Genomic DNA, 16438 nt, shown 5'->3' on the forward strand with positions numbered 1-16438 from the left:
CTTCCCTCCCTCCCACCCTGATGGCCCCCTGTGCCCAGGGCTCCCGGCGGTACTCCTGGGTCTCGGAGGAGCCGCTGAGCTACGTGAGCTGGCAGGATGGGGAGCCCCAGCAGTCAGGGGGCTGCGCCTATGTGGACGTGGATGGGGCCTGGCGCACCACCAGCTGTGACACCAAGCTGCAGGGGGCTGTGTGTGGAGTTAACGGTGAGCATCCACCCGCTGGGGCTGAGGGGTGGGCCAGGCTTAGGTCAACCCCCCGAGGACCCTGAGCCACTCAGTTGAAGACCCTCAATCCTGCACTCCCACAGGGCCCCCTCCTCCCCGAAGAATAAGCTACCACGGCAGCTGTCCGCAGGGGCTGGCGGACTCGGCCTGGATTCCCTTCCGGGAGCATTGCTACTCCTTCCACATGGAGCTGCTGTTGGGCCACAAGGAGGCGCTGCAGCGCTGCCAGAGAGGTGGGCTGGGCAGGCTAGAGCCCACACGTGGGCGTTTCAAGTGGTGACCCCTGTTGTGGACACTCAGAGGCCCCATGAATGCAGTCCCCATGCTACATACTACCCAAAGCATCACTCACACTAAAGTGCCCCTCATGTTCCAGTGCACGGAGACCTTCTGAGACATAAGGTGGATATAACACAACCCCCCCCCCACACACCCCCTGCATACGCACATGCGCTCGCACGCTCCACACCATCCTCTACTCAGGCTGCCAGGGGTGGGGGCTGGAGAGGGAGGGCTAGGACCTCTCCGGGGGTCTCTGCTACCCCAGCGAGACCTGTCTGCCCTGACGTGGGCCTCCTTTGTGTCCAGCGGGTGGGGCTGTCCTGTCCATTCTGGATGAGATGGAGAATGTGTTTGTCTGGGAGCATCTGCAGAGCTCTGAGGGCCAGAGTCGGGGCGCTTGGCTGGGCATGAACTTTAACCCCAAAGGTGAGTGTCCTGTGCCTAGGATCGGGTGGGAAAGGCCCCGGGCTGTAGGGGAGATGCCCTCCCACCACCAGGGCTTGGTGGGGGTGAGGACTCATGGGAGGCGGGAGTTGGTTCTAGAACAGGCCTGCTCTCTCCCACCCGCTCCTGCTCCACCTTGTTCCCCCACCCCCACCTCCACACCCCCTCAGTGCCTTCTTTCCCATAGGAGGCACCCTGGTCTGGCAGGACAACACAGCTGTGAACTACTCCAACTGGGGGCCCCCTGGCCTGGGCCCCAGCATGCTGAGCCACAACAGCTGCTACTGGATCCAGAGCAGCAGCGGGCTGTGGCGCCCTGGCGCCTGCGCCAACATCACCATGGGCGTGGTCTGCAAGCTCCCTCGCGGTGAGTGTCCGCCCCTGCCCGCCCAGCGGGTGCACCGCTCAGCCTCCCTCCACCCCACACGTCTGGGGCTGGGCTCAGCTAGGGGTGCTTCTCATCCTGCAGGCGACACGGTGCATGGAGGGCATAAACAGCCAGGCCTGGGACCCCCAGGACCCTCCCTTGGGATAAGTCAGCCTGTATGAAGGACTGGCTCTTCCTGCAAATTTCCACACTAGACAGCAAACCCATCATTTTGTAGCGGTTGAGGGCAGGGATGGGGGTTCAATCCTAGGCCAGACTGTTTACCAGCTCTGTGACCTTGGGCAAGTCACTTAAACTCCGTGGCCTTAGTTTTCTATTATATAAAATGGAGATAATAACAGTACCTACAAGACTGAGTGAGCTAGTGAAGTGTCTGACGCTCAGAAAGTGCTCTTACACGTTTGCTTATTATTATAATACTACGACTGCTGTTAACTGCCTCTCCTCCTTCCCTGCAGCTGAGGAGAGCAGCTTCTCCCCATCAGGTGAGTCGAAAGCAGGGCTGAGACTAGCCCTCTCCCACCTTTTCCCATCATTTTGGGCGGTGCGTGGTGGTAGTGAGGCTTCTGACCGAGCGTCCTTCTTGCTGCAGCAGCCCTGCCGGAGAACCCGGCGGCCCTGGTGGTGGTGCTGATGGCGGTGCTGCTGCTCCTGGCCCTGCTGACCGCGGCCCTCATCCTCTACCGGCGGCGACAGAGCGTGGAGCGTGGGGCCTTCGAGGGCGCCCGCTACAGCCGCAGCTCCTCCGGCCCTGGCGAGGCCACTGAGAAGAACATCCTGGTGTCCGACATGGAAATGAACGAGCAGCAGGAGTAGAGCCAAGGGCGTGGTCAGGGCCGGGGCCGGAGGAGCTGGGGAGGCTGGGCCCTGGGTCAGCCGGCCCCCCACCAGCTACAGTCCAGTTGGCCTATGGAGGGGTATCCTTGGGAGCTGCAGTTGGGGCTGGGGCTGGCAGGGCCTGGGCTGGTGGGGTCCCTCCCTCCCATGGGGGCTGGGCTGAGACCTGGCTGAGTGCAGTGTGGTGTTTCCCTTTTGGGGGGCCCAGAGGTTGTCACCTGGGCCTGTGCTCCCCCATGGTAACCAGAGGTAGGATAGGAGCCTCTTTCTGCCTCTTCCTCCCTAGCCCCCCTCCCCAGCCTGTACCCTGTGCCCCAGGACCCCCTTCTCACTGCAGTCGGAGGAGCCTCCCCTGCGCCCTCAGCCGGCCTGTCGCTTTTCTCCTTCCCCGGCAGCCTCAGCTCTGAGCCCCTCACCTCACTCCCTTTACCTTTCCCCCTTCTCACCCAGTCCTTCCTTCTGAGCCAGGGCCCTGGGGTTTGGGGCACCCTCTTGCTCTTGGTGGGGGTCAGCTGAGGGGGCTAAGCATTGTCACTCCTGTGCCTGCTGGGGTAGCTGTGGGGTGTGGCAGGAGGGACCTGGGCTGTGCCTGAGAACCTGGGCACCACTGTGGTGTCAGTTGGGCTGGAGACAGGACTGGGGAGAGACACCTTGACCTCCCGGGGGTGACCCGGCTGGGCTGGGGTGTCATCTCCTGCCGGTCAGGGGAGGGCTCTGTCCCCAAAGAGTCCCCTGTGGGGACCAAAATAAGTTCCCTAACATTTCCAGCTTCTGGATCTAGTTTGGAGAGAGAGAGGGGAATTGCCAGCATCCTGGGGGCCTCAGGGGCGGAAGCCCGGGGACAGCACCACGTGCCCACCCTCTAGTGGGGCCCAAAGGAGCAGTGCCCAAGCCCCTGGAGTGGCCCCGCTGACCCACCCAGCACCTTACCAGGAGGCCAGAATCCCAGCCAGAATCACCAGTCCTGGTGCTGTGGCACAGGATAATGTGAACACAGACTCAAAGACATGGTCCTTTTTTGTAGTTCCTAATTTTTTTTAATGTGCCATTATTGTTTAAAAAAAAGAAAAGAAAAGCAAACAAATAAAACACCTTTAAGAGGCTTGAGAGAGAAGGGTTCCTGCTTTGTCCTGTTGTGAGCCGTGTCCCTCATATTTGGGAGTTCACATCTATTTTGCTTTTTATCTCAGGACCCCGTGGAGAGACATTCTTACTCCCGTCTCTTCTTCCAGGACCTCGCCCTTCTCTGTTCTTGGGGATTTGTGTGTGGATGAGGGAGCTCAGGAGCCATTGGACAGGTGTGAACGCAGGCAACTTAGCTCACCTTCCAGTGTGTACAGTGGGAGAACTGGACCCACCTCTTAGGGTTCCTTTAAGGATAGTTGAGAATTAAATGAGATCACCTGTGCAAAGCAGTCAGATCACCTGTGCAAAGCAGTCAGAACCACGCCTTCACGCTCTTGTAGGAATTGCCCCCTGAACGCCAGCTAAGACTGCTATTTCTGGGCTGCAGCTCCCAGGGGAGCATTCCAGGTGCCCAGGCCAGCCCTGCTGGGGTCCCCACACCACCATCCTTCCAAGGCAGCTGGTCAGACCTGCATTTGAGCAAGAAAGGAGTGCACATTTGTCCCTGGGGAGCTCTGGCTCTGAAACTACCCAGAGGCAGGGGAGTGGACCACAGGACCTCCCTCCCACCCACCTTCACTCATCTGCTCATTCATTCAGGATGTTTGAGCTGGAGAGAAAGAGAGCTGCCAACAAAGAGAAGGCCCTGCCAGCCAAGGATGGTCAGCTATGCCAGGGGGTGCTAGGTGCCGATGGGAGGGGACTAGTTTGGACTGGATGGTTGGGGAGGGTCTCACTGGTGAGACTGGAACATGAAAAAAGAGGTAGGGGAGGGGTGCAAACATCTAGGCCAGGTCCTGGGCAGGGGGAATAGCAAGGGGGCAGGCCCCGCTGAGGGGTCCCTGGTGCTTCAGAGGACCAGCAGGGAGGCCAGGCCAGTTGGAGTGTGGGGAGGGGCCTGCCCGAGGCCTTGAGGGCAGCGGTGGAGAGTGTGGATGTTCCGTACAGCAGGCAGTCAGTGGGAATGGCTAGTCTGACCTTTCCAGAAGGTGGTTTGGATCAGGACTGCAGCAATGGTCAGATTCTGTGTTCATGTGTGTGTGTATTTGCCTCATTTGTGATTTTCAAAAGCAAGTTTCTAATTTTCTGAATAGGTAATACCATCACGTGGTTCAAAGCCTTAACTTAAATGATATAGAAAGATAGACATTGAGAAGCCCAAAGCTTGTGGCCTGGCAGCAGGGTAAATGGGGTGCCTTTACTGAGTTGGGGAGCTCTGAGGAGGGCTTGTGAGCTCCTTTTCTGAGTCCAAGACTGAGGCCAAGCCCAAGGCCCTCCTCCGGCTCTCTCCTCTGCAGCAGCACCGGGAAACACGGAGGGGCCCGGTCACTTCAGGGAGGGAGCCTCAATCCTGTGTGTGTGTGTGTATGTGTGTGTGTGTGTGTGTCCTTCATGATTAATATACTTCATCCTGGAGTGATTAGCTCTCCAAATTGGGGAGCAGTTCCCTTTGTGAGTTAAGTGCCCTGCCATGAGCCACAGCTCAAAGATCGCTGGACCAGGCTGCTGGGAGCCACCCTGGGCAGGAGCCCCCTGGGAAGCTGGCTGCTGACCGCTGCCCCGAGAGAGAAGAAAAGCTGAGTGGAGAAGGCAGGGGCGTGGGCTCCCAGGTTGGGGGTGGGGGGTGAGGGGTGGGAGGAGCAGCTGAGGGCGCAAAGACCTGTATGCCTGGTGGCTGCTGCGGGTCTAGAGGTTTAAATCACTCCAGAAATACCTGTCTGCACTCTACACTTCTGTCCTTGGTGGTTCTAGTCCTTGCCCTGAACCCCACCCCAAAGCATTTCAGACAGCTTCACAGGCACCTGGGGGCTCCCCATAGACCTTGTTCTGCTTGGAGGCTCCTGTCTGCCCTAAAGAGGGAGGAGGATGCCCCAGCATCTCTGTCAGGCTGGAGGAAGGCTCCTGGCTCAGGGCCATTTGCCTCTGACCCCCAGGCCAGTGCTGGCTCTGGTAGAGAATGTGGCAGAACCTCCTTTCTTTCTGCTCATTTCAATTCCATCAGCATTAAGCCCCTCCTCTATTTTCCATCTTTGATGCGCTGAGACCCAGCCCCGGGGCCTGGGCAGAGGGCACTGAACCCCGGCACTGAGCCCAGCCTGCACTTGCAGGGCTAAACTGGCTCACCTGGACATCATGACAGCTTGCTGAATCGGTGAATAAATGGGAGAACAGGGCTGCTCTCCAGAGAATGGTGTAGGGCCTTCTCACAACCTCTTCTTGTCAAGCCAGAGATGGCTTCCTCCCAGGTGTCCTGGCAGTGCTAGCCTGGCCCTGTGGGCAGTGCTGTGAAGCTGCAGGGGTGGGGAGCCGGCCAGCCACACCACATGGCCCTCCTGGAACGGAGCTGGCCACGCCCTGCCAGGCTGCCTCGAGCACTAGGGCTTCAGCCTGCTACAGGGACAAGGGAAAGAATTGTGTCTTGAGGGAGGACCCCAAGAAAGGCAGGCAGGAAGAGGGAGGAAAGGAGATGGAGGGAAAATGGAGGGGTCTCAAGCGGGACCGGTATGAGATGAAAGGGCCTAAATGCTCAGGCCTGTATCTCGGGGGCCAAGGCTGCCAAGAGGCCCAGGGGAGGCTGACTTCAGCCCTGACTCCCACCAGACTTGGCCCTGCTGGAGCTGCAGATTTCAATCCTTGTCCACAAAAGCAGGCAGGGAGCCAATGCCAAAGAAAGGGACGAGCAAAGCAGCAAGCAGGCATTTCCCTGAAATGGATTCATCACTGGCCGTCGATGCCCCAAACTGACTAGCTTCGGATATTCACCACCCCTCCACCACCCTCTGCATGCCTGGCCTCCACCATCCTTCAGGGTCCTTTCCTGCACCACGTGGCCCTGGTGACCCACTATGCCCCTGACTTCCAGAGCTGGCTGGGGATGTAACCCTCTCTCAGGCTGGCCAGGAGCATGGCTAACAGACCAACTTTACCCTGTAAACTTGGGGGCATCACTTAACTTTCCTGAGGTTAGGTTTTGTGATGGTTACATTTTTGTGTCAACCTGACTGGAATAAGGGATGCCCAGAGAGCTGGTAAATCATTATCTCTGGATGTGTCTGGGAGGGCGTTTCTGGAAGTGACTAGCATTAGCATCAATAAACTGAGTGAAGAAGATCACCCCTCTCAGTGTGGGTGGGTGTCATCCAACCCGTCCAGAGCCTGAATACAACAAAAAGATAGAGGAAGGGCGAATTTTCTCTCTGCTGAGACGGGACATCCATCTTCTCCAGCCTTTGAGCATTAGCACTTCTAGCTCTCGGAACTTTGGACTCCGACCCGGACACATACGACTGTCCTCTCTGGTTCTCAAGCCCAGGTTTGAGCTGCAATCATGTCTCCCGCTTCCCTGGGTCTCCACCCTGCAGATGGCTGATCGTGGGACTTCCCAGCCTCCGTGATCGTGGGAGGCAGTCCCTCATGGTGAATCTCTTTCTGTATGTCTCTATGGATCCTAGTAGCGCTGTTTCTCTGGAGAGCCCTAATACAGGTTCCTCCCATGCGATGTGGGGTTAACAATATCTGCCTCATAGGCTTATTGTGAGGATTAGAGATACATGTAAAATGCTTATCCCTGGGCCCAGCTCATGGGAAGTGCTAAGTGGCACACGTGGGCTCCTGTTACCTGTTTGATTTTTTCTATATCTGTCCCATTGCCCCAGGAAGGCAGAGCTCCAAGAAGGTGGGCATCATGCATTTCTCCTGTGTCCTCACTGGCTGGCACAGCATTGATGGTTGGCAAAAGCTGCTTAAAAAGCCAAAGGCTTAGAGAGACACTGTGTGCTGTCCAGTGTGCCTCCACCTCTAATAGATTCCAGCTGCACTCACCCAGTCATAGAGGAAGGAGGTAGCCCTTTTCGTTGTCTTTTTTTAAAAATTGAAGTATAGTTCATTACAATGTTGTGTTAATTTCTGGTCTACAGCAGAGCGATTCAGTTATATATATATATATTCCTTTTCATGATACGCCATTACAAGGTTTTGAATATAGTTCCCTTTGCTATACAGTAGCACCTTGTGGTTCATCATTGTCTTTTAAAAATGAGACTCAGTCCTTTTGGCACCTCAGGCAGACCCCGGGGCTGCAGTGGTGCTGAATCGATGGTACAGGTAGTTGTCTGTTCTGCTGCGTCTCCCCCACCCCAGACCTCACAGGAGACACTCCTGGCTGCACCTGTAAATCCTTCAAATGGGTTCTAAAAACCCAACATTGGCTGATGTGAACCTGTAACGATCTCAGGGTAGCTGCCTCAAACACTGTCACATCTTACAGTGGGTTTGGCCTGTCAGAATGTTTACCCGGCCGCCTCAAATTCCATCAAGCTCTCTATGAAACTTATTTTTAAATATGCATTGTCCCTTCTTAGACCTTTTTCAGTATTGGCTCCTGGACAAGTCTTTCATCTTCAGCCAACCTTAAAGTTCAGTTAAAAAGAAAGGCCTATTTTCTCAGAATAATCAAGGCTTGGGGCTCTGTATGTGAATGGAGGAACCTGAGGTTTTAGGAATTTTATGTACATCACGGAGATATTTTCAACTTGAGCGGCTCTTCTGGGCTCTGTTAACATTCAAAGATGTCCCTTTGTTTGTATCTTGGATCCAGGCTGCCTAGTTGAATCTACTTGTTTGCAGTGGTTGAGTGACTTTGTCTAAGTGTGGAATGGATCAGGGCAGTAGGACGAGATTTTGACGTAATTCAACTCTAGCCCTCTGAAAATCCTGTTGGCACCATCATTTATTTCGGGGACCCCCTTGGCAGCAACACCTGCAGCGGCCGCTCCTAGTCTGAGGAGGGCGAGACTTGAGGGTGGGAGGGAGAAGCACCTCTTCCTCTTCCTTTCACCTCTCTCTCTTCTTTTCTCTGTCCCTTCTTCCATTTTGCAGAAAATCTACTGAGGCATATTTTATGATTATACTATAGAGTTCACCCATTTTAAACACACAATGAGCTCCAGTAAATTTATCCAGTTGCATAAACGTTACCGGGAACCAGCTTTTAGAAGCCCTTCATCATCCCCCAAAGTCCCCTCGAGTAGTCAGTCTCCACTCCTCTCTCCAACCCCAAGTGACCACTGCTCTGTCCCTACAGTTTGGCCTTTCCTAGAAATTGCATACAAATAGAACCGTACAGCATGTAGTCTTTTGTGTCTGTCTTCTTTCACTTCCTGTAATGTCTTTGCATGTATTAGTAGTTCATTATTATTATTTATTTTATTTTTTCACTTATCTTTGTTTCCCTCTCTCTCTCCCACACACAGACACACACACACACAGAGTTGTCTTACTTTCTCTGCTCTTTTTTCACCCTGGCACAGATCTGGTCATTAGGCCCTAAGACATAATTGGGAGTGAAGTGTGGAGTCCATGCACCAAACCCTCCTAAGTAGGCGCCCACAGAGGTGGTTGGGGTGGCTGGGCAGCCAGCCTGTCCCAGCCCGTGGGGGTCCAGGATGCGTCCTCCCCGGGGGGCAGGAGAAGGGCAGGTGGGGTGGGGCTATGATGGGGCTTCCCTCTCCTCTGAGTCTGAGGCCTGGACCCTTTGTCTGAGGAAACTGGAATAAGCACAAAGCCAAGCTGGGTGAATAAAGTCAGTTTACTGACTCTACTTGGGCTGGAGTGAGGCCTGCAAGGGCACCCTGGGCAGAGGGACCCCAGGCCATGGAGCCTGTGGGGGCTGCTGGGTCCTCTTGGGCTTCCGGGCTTCCAGGCAGCAGCAGGGCAGCCTGCGGGGTCCCAGTGAGCCCAGGCCACTTGGCCTGGGCTGTCTGGGACCGGGCTGGTCAGTTGCTGTCTGGAGATGCTCAAGCCAGATCCCAAGAAGAGAGTGGCATAAGGTGAAAAAGATAAGTGGGAACACACTGGTTTCGGTTTTGGTAAAGAGGAGGAGGGAAGGAGGGACATGGGGATAGAGAAAGGGCAGCTGAGGGGACAAGCTTCTGCTTCACTCCGGGGGCAGCTTCCTTGCTAGACTATCCGCCTGTTGCTTTCACAAATGCCGCTTTCATTTCCGTCTCCCAACTCGGAACCTGGAAAGCAAGAAGATCTCTCAGGCCACGGAGCTGAAGCTGCCGGTGGGATCTGTCATGGAGGCATGGCATCGCTGGCCCCCATCTGCCCTCCTCCCCCCAGCCCCCAGCCCCAGTGGCTGGCTACACACACACACACACACTACAGAGTTTGAACAGTGTGGGGAACAGAGACCCCTGTTCAGAGATGACAGTGGCTGGGAACAAAGGGTCACAGGATGGGAGGGAGGGAGGGAGGGTGAAGAGGCAGTGAGATGGCAGTGGAGTCAGTGGAGGAGGTGGGGGGTCCAGGGGGGTGCTTTCCTTTATTCTTGGGGTAAACTCTTTTTCTCAATATATTTCTTTTCCCACTGGCTTGAGTGAGCGCTTACTGATTACTTGGAAGTGGTTTCTGCCCGGTGAGGAATGGCAGGGGAGCAGGAGCAAGTAATACCTCTCCCCACCCCCGCATCTGGACCCTCTTGACTTCTCCCTCCACCACAAGGAAGCCCCAGCCCCATGAGCTGCCCTCATTCTGTCACCCTCTCCTGTTCTAGTCGCCTTGACTTGTCCATATGCAAGGGGAGGTGCTCTGGCCCAGCCTTTAGCTTGAAGGCCCTCAGGCCTGTTCCTGTCCACACCTGTATTGGTGGCTGCAGGAGGCAGTGTTCCCCTCCCTGGCCTTGGACTTGGCTGTGGTGACAGTCATTTGTGCCAGCTGGGAAGCAGCTGTGAGGGGGCTGTGTGAGACATGTTGTTAGACCCAGGTGCACCTACCCAAGGACTCTCCCCAGTAGCCCTTACCTCTGGGCCACCTGTGGCATTTGCGTGTGGCCTTGGTTCCTAGGAGGGGATGTGGTGCCCAGTGAGAAGGTTGGCATGGTCACCACAGAGCCACAAAGAGGCTGGCATCTCTTTGTGCCACCTGGTGTGCCCTGATGTTCTGCCTTTTCCCCTCGCAGTTTACCTGCATTGAGCTAGGGCAGCAGGTCACAGCTGTGCCTCAGCTCTGGCAACCCATCTTAACAAAGCGCTGCCAACTGGGTGAGTCATGCCAGGCTGCCAAGGACCAAAGAAGAGTATGGCCCCGGGGGAGGGCAGGAGGCATGTGGATCTGCCTCAGGCTGCCCTGGCTCCTGTCTTGATCATTGCTCTGGCGGAAAGCCAGGCAAGGGCTGCGTCTGACCAGCGTGCCAGGACAGTCCCTCCGTGCCGGGCTTCCCATACCAGCGTCTGGGGTGTGTGCAGGGCTGGGGCAGGGCCAAGCGGACCCCACTCCACACCTAGACCTGTTTCCAGGGAAGAATTCACTGCCCCCACTTTGGGACTGGTATAGGGGAGGGGTGGATCCTAGAGCTAATCCCAGCTTCCTGAAGAGGGGCGGTAAATGACATCAGGGGACCATCTGCCTCCGAGCAACACAGGAGGGCGGGGTCCCCTCAGTGGAGCCTCCTTTTAACCCCAGGGATGCTGTTTTCCTGCCCTGCAGGGGCATCGTCTTTCTCTGGGGCCCAGGCTGGGAGGCAAGGGTCCCTCTTCCCCTTGCCAGGGTGGGAGAGGGGGGCGCTCCATTCCGTTCAGTGCCTCCTGGAGCAGCAGGGCGGCAGTGGCTCTCGTTGGGCACTAGGGGTCGCCCCTGCCCAGCCAGACCCACTCGGGCGCGCCCGGCCGCCGCAGGTTTCCCTGAACCGCGAAAAGCCGGGCGCCTAGGGGCGGGGGGCTGGGGAGGGGTGCAGCCGGGCGCGGAGCCGACACCCTGGCCGGAGCCTGGGGTCGCCGAGGCCTCCCGGCCGACGCGCGAGGGCCCTTTGCGGAGTAGAGGCTCTCGCCAAATGCCGCAGTGGGGACCCGCGAGGCCAGGCGTGGAGGTGGGTGTGTGCGCCCGCACACAAAGGTCTTTGCCAGACCTTACCGCTCCCTGCCCGCTCTCCCTTCCTGGCTGCCGGAGCGGGAGCGGCGGCTCGGGGTCGCCCCGGCGGCGAGTGGCCCCAAGGCCTAGGGAGGGCGCGAGGGGGGCGCTGGACCCTCACCCGGCTCGGCTGGACCCCCGCGGTCGCGCCCAGGACCCAGGCTCTGCGGGTTCCTTTTGTGAACCGAGGGAAGGGCCCTCCCTCCCTCTCTAAAAATGGTCAGCTCGGGTTCTCAGGACTGCGTGCCTTGAATAATTGATTGGGTTCTCTAGGGTCGTCACCTGGGCCCCACCCTGTGGAGTTTTGAGCTGGTTCAGCTTCTCCGGGTGGTTTGTCCGGGGTCCCCAAAAGCGTCACGGTGACTGGCTGCATCAGCATCACCAGGGGCCGATCCCATCACCTGAATCTGAGCCTCTGGGAAAGACCCAGGAAGCTGTATTTTTGGTAAGTTCCCCAGGTGATTCTGATGGCAAAGCCAGTGTGGAAATCGCTGTTCTAAACCTTTTAGGGCATGCAGTTGTGAAATTTCTCCCCAGAACAGCTTTTGGGGGTGGAACTGTCACGGACTACCCCTCTCAGTTCACTGTAATGTTTCTTCTCCCAGATGATGGAGTTCTTCCCGAGTCTGACAGCAAGCCCTCCTGCTTTAATTGAGCACGTTTTCTTCAGTTGGGTTTTCTATGGGATAATGAGCCTGTTTGAAGACAGCTGTCCTGCCTCCTTTGGCCTTTCTCAGGACACCTGTTTCCCTTGTTCAACTTCTGAATCCAGCAGACCCACTTGTTTGGGCCAAATGGTGAGAAAATCCAATAAATCCAATACTAGCTTGTGAGTGACTGTGGTCCCTTCAGTAATGGCTAAATAACTCCTTTCCACGATTTTTAGAAGAAAACCAGAGAGGCTCCCCAAGTACTGGATGCTGGAGAATCCCAGCGAAGGGAAAGGAAAAAACCTGCAGCGTCACCCCACGCCTGAGGAGACTATCTTCCCTTTGTTGGCCTTGACCCTTGCTTTCAGGATGAACTAAAATTCTTATCTCCTCTGCATCCAGCATACTTGGGCTCGCCTTCCTGACTGCAGTGGCTAGAGCTTCCCAAGCTCTGTGGGGTTATTTTTGCCTCTGGGTGGTGGTCATTACTTCCTTCCACAGCCGTTAGGGTCAACCCAGCCACAGAAAAAAACCAAATTAGCAAACACCCTCAACATGGCAGGACTGACCCCCAAACCTACTTTCATTTTCTTCCGGTCTGGGTTGTGGGTAATTTCTTGACAACTATGAGAAAGAAGATAATGAAAAATGAATTGTTTGTTCACATCACTTGTGAATAGATGTATAATCCCCCAGTCTCAGGAATGTTCTAGGAATCCCTTACATCACCTTAAAGGGGCAGAGAAAACAGGTGGAGGTGCTGAGGGCAAGGCTGATATTCAGCACCTGTGGGGCTTAGCCTCCTAAAGAAGGCGGCAGCAACCACCCAGGTCACCTTAGCTGGTTCTGAGCTTCTAATTTCGGCACCGTGAACAGACTTGCTTCCTTTCAGCAATTGATCTGAGTAGCAGAATCCCGTCCTGATGGTCGGAATCACATTTACAGGCTGTGGGGGTGAAGGCCGCGCTAATTGGCCACTTGCCTCACCACTGGCTTTGAAACAATCGCTTGTATTCTCTGCCCGGCAGGAAGCAGCGGGCCCATCAAGGCTCTGGGCTCCCTCTTTGTTCTGACTTTATGGCATTTTATGCCACAATAAGAAACACTGTGTACTCCGTGGGAGCCCATTGTGCCAGGCTGTGAGGATGTGGGCTCCGGTGCAGAAGGCTGGTGCTCTTCCCCTGGGAGAAGAGGGACTTTGTGACAGGCTGCGGGACAAGACAAGGGGAGCCGGACACTGTTACTGGGGCAACTGCCTGGCCAGGGTGGAGGCAGCTGTGGCGCCTGGGTCCTTCTCACCCGAAGGCCAGGATGAAGGCAGGAGAAGGATGGAATTTCTTCTAGAGTAGCAGCCCTGGTTATCTGGTAAATTATACATCAGGACTACCAGCCGCAGCCTGGCTGCCGGACCACCTCATCCTGCCTCTGGATTCTGTGCCAGGTGACCACGTCTACTTAAACCATCTCTCATGCTCCACCAGGAAGCGCCATCTTGGTGAGTAGGAAAGCTTTCCCAACTGTGCGCCAAGCATGGGCCTTGCAAATTTTGGGAAGATTTGGTCCTTTGAGACCACGGTTTTCAGTTTTGTAGAAATTGCGTCAAGGGGGAGGGCCTAGAGAAAGTCCATCTAGCCTCATATGTGAATGGGCCTGTAGGATTTCAGAGCTACTTCAAGCCTTTGCCTGCCTCCCAGGGCGGCCTCTGTGGTCCCCTCCCTGCCCCCATTTCCCTCCGGGTGACGTGTGAATACAGCATACCTGGGGCAGGAGGCAGAGGTGGCTGCTCACCCCAGAGAGCATCATGGCTGCTCACCCCCCCCCCCCCCGGGGCCCTTCTGCACTCTGCCTTTTAGCACACTGACAGTCTTTCTATTTTATCTAGTTTAGCAAGTTAGACACTTTAAGGGTATAGGGAGCTGCAGGGGGAGGAATTCAGGGTACAGGGACATTTCCCTGTGGAGAATGAGAGTGTGGCACACACAAAACCCAGGCTGGCAGGAAGCCCAGGACAGGGGACTCTGGGGGTGTAGGCCCTGAATTCTAGAGAGCCCCACATGGGCGCTGAAAGGGAGAGAGGGGAGGGAAGGCAAGTCCATTTAGCTTCACCACGCAGGACAGCCCATGTCCCCGTCAGATTAAAGGGTAAGCCAGGTGGGGTCAAGGGAGGCTGGGGGCCCTGTGTTCCTCTGGACATGCTCCCAACATGAGCACCAGAAATGAGAAAAGGCCAGTTTCCTGCTGGGCCTTTGCAGAGAATAATAGTCCATGCTCCCTTCGACCTGCACCTCACTCTGTGCCCACTTAAATCTGTCCCCCATCTCCAGGGCTCCCCACCTGGCCCCCCTTACCCTGTCCCAGTGCAACAGCTGCCCAGTAGTTTCTTCCCCCTCCAGCCCACCCTCCGCGTGGCTGCTCCAGTTCTCTCTCCAGACCTGTGGGAAACGCAGGTCTCCCGGCCTGCCGGTCCCAGGCTAGAAACCCTCCAGTGGCCTCCCAGAGCTGCACACAAACCCTTCGCGTCCTGCTCACTTCCTGCTGGGTCCAGCCACACTCAACTCCTTGACTTTGCCAGACATGCAAGTCTTTTCGTTTCTGAGCTTTTGGGTTTCCTTCTGCATGGAATGCCCTTTCCCTCCCTTGTCCCTCTGCTAAGCTCTCCAAGATTCAGTTCAAGCATCACCTCAGCTGATCAGCTGACGAGAGCAGTAATGGAAGCAGCTTTGCCACCAGGCTCCCCAAGTGCTGGCAAAACTGATGGCAAAGAGTCCACCCTAACTGGAGTAAAAGCAAGGCCTCTGAAATGCTGGCCTGTGTCCCCGAAGACCCTGCCTGGAGAGTCTGTCCTGGAGAAGGAGTGGAAGGAGGAGGGGAGGAGGGTGGCCCCGCAGGTCCTCTAACTCTGCTCTGGGTCCCTCCACATCTGGCAGCATCTCCTGTCGTAACACAAGGCACATTTGTGATACTCTTGGTTACGTGTCTATCTCTGTAGACTCTGAGTCCCTTTTAAGTGAGGAGGGTCTTGATCATCTTTGTATTCCCAGAATCTAGTTTAGAACCTGGCACATAGTAGGCACACAGAAAATCTTTGAAAACATAAATATATCTTGAACCCGGGAGTGCTCCTTTACCTAGAACACCCTTTTCTCTCCACCAATTTGTGCTATCATTTTCTTCAAAACGTAACTCAAGACTTGCCTCCTGAAAGAAGCAGGTATTGGTTCATTAGCTGACTGAGCATCAAGGTTACTGAGCACCTACTGTGTGCTGGGCATTTTCTAGGCACTGGAGGACTGTGGTATACAAACGAGGTAAGGGTTCCGTGTCCAAGTTGCCAATGAACACACCCTTCCCTCCGACTGCCTGTGTGAAACCCTTAGCAGACCACGTCCTTATCTGGCATATTTGGCAGTAATTTAGCAAGTTTGTAATCAGTAAGTGTTCCTGGCATCCAGCGTGCCTGGGACATGGCCAGCAGTCAAATATGAATCGCTGTGTGCCTAGCATCATGAGAGACAGGTGTGGAAGGCCTGGCTTTGCCTTCAGAAAGCTCACAACCTCACAAATTATGTGTTTTTGAGCTCCCTGGAAGCCCCGGGAAGCCCCAGTCAGGGAGTATCTTGTGTTGTCAATTTCACAGCCTCTGGAAATTCACTAGCTCCACTGGTTCTCTTGACCAAGGGCTACTTTCTGATTATTTCCTGGTTTTATGAGTATGTGAGTCTCATCTTCTAACTCCATCATAAGCTCCTCAAAGAAAGGGACGTCATGGCATCATGTCTGGTAGCCACTTTCCCAGTTCCCTGTCTCAGGACCTGAAACAGGCCAGGGCATGAATGGGTGAGTGAATGAATGACCACTACCACTGACAGGCACTCATCACTGGGTGTCTTAGTGAGATGCAGCCAGAAGCCCGGCAGAAATGGGTTTCCAGTTCTGGTAGGTAAAGGAGAGGGAGGGAGGGACTTGCCCATCCTAGTGCCTTTCTTTTGCTAGATGTTACCCTTAGAGTCCAAGTGGTTTCTATAGGAAAGTACTAAGACTCAAATCCAGAAGAGCGTGAATTTGACAAGAGCCGCGTGATTTCCCATTCCATTTGGGCACCTCTGAATTGGCTGTCTGTCTGTCCTGGTTACTGCTTGGTGGTTTAAACGGGTGAGGTCTCTTTCAGGGAATCTCAAATTACAGGTGAGCTTGTTATGAGAGAAGAGAGTTGCCCTGTTCTTTCTGCTTCCTCCCCTCCTGGTTCCCAGCTTGCTCTTTGGGTCACTTACTCCTTCTCTAGGATAGTTTGACCAGAAAGTTCTTCAGAGTCAATGCTTTAAGGCCTAGCTGTCACCCATTGGGCTGTACTGCTAGTTGCCTTCTCGTGTGTGCTCTGCCGTCCCCGAGGCTGATGTCGCTTGCATTTGCTTGCTGACGTTGTGGCCATCTGTAACCTATATCAAACCCTGGGTGCTTTGAAGTTCAGTGTGCAATAAAAAGTTCATTAAAAAGATGTGGAATCATGAAAATGAGGTTACAGAAATGTTACCAAAGGATCGTTTCCTGCTTCCTGTACTTCTTTAGAAAAAAAAAAAGT

General features: G+C 55.2%; 2 protein-coding genes across 6 annotated transcripts in view; one reads left to right on the top strand and one right to left on the bottom strand.

Moving 5' to 3' along the window:
- MRC2 (mannose receptor C-type 2) overlaps window positions 1-3279 on the top strand; it is a 49845-nt gene extending 46566 nt beyond the window's left edge. Inside the window, exons 25-30 of one of the 2 annotated variants that reach the window (XM_045517416.2) lie at window positions 39-204; window positions 309-458; window positions 814-933; window positions 1139-1318; window positions 1798-1824; window positions 1935-3279. In XM_045517416.2, coding sequence (XP_045373372.1) covers window positions 39-204; window positions 309-458; window positions 814-933; window positions 1139-1318; window positions 1798-1824; window positions 1935-2155 — 864 coding nt within the window. In that variant the 3' untranslated portion in view covers window positions 2156-3279. Of the gene's footprint in view, window positions 1-38; window positions 205-308; window positions 459-813; window positions 934-1138; window positions 1319-1797; window positions 1825-1931 lie in introns of both variants that reach the window. The other variant, XM_010956007.3, reaches the window with a different exon arrangement.
- A 5904-nt stretch (window positions 3280-9183) lies between these two features.
- Window positions 9184-16438, bottom strand: part of MARCHF10 (membrane associated ring-CH-type finger 10) — an 88497-nt gene continuing 81242 nt past the window's right edge. For 3 of the 4 annotated variants that reach the window (XM_074343440.1, XM_010956005.3, XM_074343442.1), the window contains 2 exons: window positions 12441-12483; window positions 9188-9321 (listed from right to left, as the gene is read on the bottom strand). In XM_074343440.1, coding sequence (XP_074199541.1) covers window positions 9260-9321; window positions 12441-12483 — 105 coding nt within the window. In that variant the 3' untranslated portion in view covers window positions 9188-9259. Of the gene's footprint in view, window positions 9322-12440; window positions 12484-16438 lie in introns of all 4 variants that reach the window. The other variant, XM_010956006.3, reaches the window with a different exon arrangement.

The sequence above is a fragment of the Camelus bactrianus genome, chromosome 16, assembly GCF_048773025.1.
Source record: "Camelus bactrianus isolate YW-2024 breed Bactrian camel chromosome 16, ASM4877302v1, whole genome shotgun sequence".
NCBI lineage: Eukaryota > Metazoa > Chordata > Mammalia > Artiodactyla > Camelidae > Camelus > Camelus bactrianus.